This window comes from Helianthus annuus, chromosome 7, assembly GCF_002127325.2.
Source record: "Helianthus annuus cultivar XRQ/B chromosome 7, HanXRQr2.0-SUNRISE, whole genome shotgun sequence".
Classification (NCBI taxonomy): Eukaryota; Viridiplantae; Streptophyta; class Magnoliopsida; order Asterales; family Asteraceae; genus Helianthus; species Helianthus annuus.
In genome coordinates this window covers 138,458,660-138,463,287 of record NC_035439.2, presented here as the reverse complement: position 1 = coordinate 138,463,287, position 4,628 = coordinate 138,458,660, and the positions used below count along the sequence as shown (strand labels likewise).

Genomic DNA, 4,628 nt, shown 5'->3' with positions numbered 1-4,628 from the left:
AAAAATAACGTAACGATTATATAAACTATTTTTAAAGTGACAACGTTGAATGGGTCGGTCGTTGCTGGAATCAAACAATAACCACGTGTTTCCTACGAGCTGTTTTCCTACATCAGGTGTTTGTCATAAATGCGTAGAAAAACCAGTTTTGTGACGCATTTCCTAGGAAAATTGGTGTAAGAAGTTTCAGATTTTCTAGTAGTGCACCACAGCAGCAACTTCGAGTTTTTATTTTATTTTATTTTATTTTATATTATTAATATTATCCGATCATCTTCCCCACCCTTTCACACCCTATGAAAACATTCAATTCACGTTATAATCCGATCCACAACATCACGATTCAATATTTCAAAACCCCATGTGTAGATCCACTTAATTCTCATTCAATTCAGTGACAAATCAATGCAATCATTCAAATTCGGCATTTCAAAACCCTAATCTTTTTTACAAACATGCAGACCACTGTTTCACAACCAGAAGCCATAACAGATTGGCTACAAAAAGAAATGAATTACAGACCTTTAGGTCCACACATTACACACAGTATAACATCAATACCTTCACCAGATTCAATCCGTAGGGTTTGTAGAGGAAACATGATTCCTATATTTGAGTTTTTATTAACCCGAGTTAAATCCGAGAAAACGGTTGAGAATATTCGACGTAACATCCTCGTGCATGGAACTGGAGACAATGCAGGTGGTGGTACGGAGGGTGTTAAAGGTGGCAGAGACCGGAGAGTGAGCCGAGGGGGGAGGAAGAAGGAGAAAGTGAATTTGTTGGAGAATAATGATAATAGGGAGGAAGCTTTGCAGGAAAGGGAATTGGCTGAGAAGGAAGTGAAGAGGCTGAGGTGCGTTGTGAGACGTAAACGGAAGGAGTTGAATGAGAAGATGGTGGAGGTTTCGCGTGAAGAGGCTGATCGCAAGCGGGTGGTTGATGAACGGGCGAATTATAGGTTTGTTGGTTTGTAAAGTGATGTGTTTAGATGATGAAGTTGGTACTTTTATGTGTGTTTTATGTAATGTTTATGTATGTTACTAAATGGTTATAAAGATGCTTATGATATTATATGAATGTTCTAGATGACTAGATGATGAAAGTCATGAATCTAGCATAGGGGTTAATGACTCTTTGTCGGTCTCTTTGCGCTTTTATCTGTAAGCGGTAGTTTAAACGGTTGTTTGTTCTTATTCTTTTAGCTTCATTTTATGTTATCCGGATTAATATACTCTATATTGTACACGTAAGAAAAAAGTTTTTAGAGTCAGAGGTCTCAGCGGGAGCAGTCTCTATCTCCCTAGGATAGAGCTAGGCTTGCCACCATCACACCTCCCCAGACCCTACAAATAGCTAATTATAGTGGGTATGTTTGTTTGTTATATGTTACCAAATGGATTGCTATATTGTACATGTTATGTTATGTTATGCTAGCGGTAGTTTATTACTATCCTTATTAGTACTTTTGTATGTAAGGTTTGCCCTTATCCCACCCTCCGCAGACCCTACCAATAGATCTGCTATGAGTGGAATTTTACTAGCACGTTTGTTTATTTATTATATATGTTACCAAATGGATGTTTGTATGCATCTTAATGTGGAGTATAGTATAATACTTATTATTAGTGTAGGCATAAGCAGGTGATGTTGGAAGCTTATGGTGAACAGTGTGATGTGGCTGCTAGAATATTCACACAATATCATAAGCATCTTTGTTCATATGTTAATCAAGTAAAGGATTCTCAGCGAGCAGATGCCGATTCTTCAGTTGCAGCAATCACCGGTCTCCATGTGAACAACGAAAAAGGCGCAGATTATTCAACTATAAAAACCTTAAAACCTGTAGATGATGAAGTTCTTGAGACAAACAGGGAAAGGAATATCCGCAAGGCGTGTGAGTTACTTGCAGAACAAGCAATTAAAAAGATCCGCAATTCTTTTCCTGCATACAAAGGATATAGTATCCATTCGAACCCGCAAGTAGAAGCTTCCAAACTAAGCATTGATTTCAACGGGGATATACCTCATGAAATTCAACATGTGATTCTCGATTGTCTTAAATCCCCTCCTCAGTTACTTCTGGCCATAACTGCTTACACTCAAAGGTTAAAACTTGTCGTTGTTAAGGAAATAGAGAAAACTGACGCTCGAGCCGATGCAGATATATTGAGGTAATATTATACTTTCAGTTTATCTTCATTTACAAGAGGTGTGATATTAATCATATTATGATGATGATCATCATCATCATCATACTCAGTAAATCCCGCCAATAGCAAAGCAAAGGTAGGGTCTGAGGAGAGTAAGATGTAGACAGCCTTACCTCTACCCCGTAGGAATAGAGAGGCTGCTTCCAGTGAGACCCCCGGCTCGATAGTAGTTTTGCATCAAGCCTTGGACATAAGGCACATAACACTCAGCAATCAGGACAAACACCGATTAGTGCATGTACCCTTTTGTCTTTCAGCTATCAACGCTACCACATGATGCATGATTAACCGTCCTCAGCTTTTAACGTCATTTTCACGAAATTTGTAAAATAACGTTAAAATTAGTGCACTTTCACTTTTGCCCCCTCCGATGGCCCACACATATATACATTATATGCGCATACCGCAAGCGGGGCGTAATTAATCATATTATGATCTGTACTAAATTTCTAATATCTATCCAGGTACAAGTATGAGAATAATAGATTAATAGACGCTTCTCCCGATTTAGGCTCACAATTTCCACTTCAACTTTACGGTAATGGTAATAATGGTCTCGACATGCCTTCGAAAGGAACTCAATATCAACGTTTAGAAAGACAGGCATCATTCTCTACTTTATAGCCTTCACTAAATACGCGCGTTTTGCTTTATTTTATATAATTCTGTTTTATCTATCGTCGTGTTAACAGAAAGCACATGTTAAGCAATTTGTGGCTACTGAGGATCAGCTCAATAAAGCGGCAGAGGCCAGAAAGGCGTGTCAAAAACTTTTGAAGCGTCTAACCGGGAGCAGTGATGTGGGTCCGCCATTTTTCTCGCAACACGTTAGCAGTCTTAGAGAGTTAGAGGTATACGAATCAAATGCTTGCCGTACCACATGAATTTGTGTTATTACTTATTAACTCGTTTATGTTTCGGTTCAGCTGGAGGTTTGGGCCATGGAAAGAGAAGCTGCTGGATTAAAAGCGAGTTTGACCACATTGACCTGCGAAGTTCAACGTTTGAACATGTTGCGTTTAGAGAGGAAAGAAGTCGAAGATTCTTTGAATAAAAAGTGGAAGAAAATTGAAGAATTTGATGCTCGAAGATTGGAGCTTAAGTCTGTCTACGACGCTCTTATAAAAGCAATCACCGTAAGAAGAATCGTTATTAATATTATGCAGTTATTAATCATCTACAATCTTTACCATTCGTCCCGTTTGGAACTGTAGGACACCACTGCATTTTGGAGTCAAAAACCCTTATCTGCAATGGAGGATGCATCAAAGACCATCATTCCAGCATGTACACGTGTCGCCGACATTGCAAACAGAACAAAAGATCTTATTCACAAAGAAGTATCGGCTTTTTCGTGCGTTCCTGATAATAGACTTTACATGCTTCCATCAACTCCACAGGTCCCTAATTCACTATGCTTCTAACACGAACACATCGTCTTTAAATACTGTTCAAACTTCAAACGAGTCATGTGTTGTTTTACTGTTGACTCCTTCAGGCACTCTTGGAGTCTTTGAATCCCAATAGTTGCACCGGACCTGAACAGGTTTCTGTCACAGAAAAGAATGCTGACCTACTGACCGCTAGAGCCGGTTCAGGAGATCCATCCGCAATTCCTTCCATATGTCGTGTTGCTTCTGCCCTTCAGTATCCTGCAGGCTCAGAAGGCTCAGAAGCTAGCTTAGCGTCAGTGTTGGAATCAATGGAATTTTGTCTGAAGTCGCGTGGTTCTGAAGCGAGTGTATTGGAGGAGTTATCAAAGGCTATAAATTTCGTCCATACAGGAAGGGATCTTGTTGAAAGCGGTCGTTCGTTACTAGATCATGCTTATCATTTTCAAAAAGAATATAACACGTAAGATACACGGACATATAGCAAGTATTTTATCGCGGTTTCTTATTCTACAATTTTCGACTTTTTGGACATTGTCGATAGAATTAACTATTAAGAACATTGGAGGGATAATTTCTTGTATTTTGTATATTTCACATTACAGTAGACCAAAAACATAACTACTACTACTGTTACAATTGTACCTTTTAGGTCGACGAGTTACTGTTTAGATTTGGCGTCTGAACAAGACGGGATAATTATGAACCAGTGGTTGCCGGACCTCAAGAAAAGTATTGAAAGTGGTGAGAAATCATTGAATGATTGCAAATATATTGAAGGTTTGGTAAGCGACATGTTTTCAGTTCCGGAATATATGTTGTATCGTATACTCTCTTTGCTTGCTGATGTCGTTATGATGCAGCTTGATGAGTGGTGGGAACAACCAGCATCAACGCTTGTTGATTGGGTGACTTTGGATGATCAAAATGTTGTAGCTTGGCAAAATCATGTGAAGCAACTTCTTGCAGCTTATGATAAGGAACTATTTTGATTATAGCATATATGAAAACTGTTTATACAAGG

General features: G+C 38.9%; 1 protein-coding gene across 1 annotated transcript; it reads left to right on the top strand.

Annotated features, from left to right (window-relative positions):
- The first annotated feature begins 310 nt into the window (after window positions 1–310).
- Window positions 311–4,628, top strand: LOC110867378 (AUGMIN subunit 5). Its single transcript, XM_022116435.2, has 9 exons — window positions 311–961; window positions 1,635–2,174; window positions 2,678–2,816; window positions 2,906–3,064; window positions 3,140–3,349; window positions 3,428–3,613; window positions 3,712–4,067; window positions 4,257–4,389; window positions 4,468–4,628. The coding sequence occupies exons 1-9, from the start codon at window positions 456–458 to the stop codon at window positions 4,594–4,596; spliced, it is 2,358 nt and encodes a 785-aa protein (XP_021972127.1). The 5' UTR covers window positions 311–455; the 3' UTR covers window positions 4,597–4,628.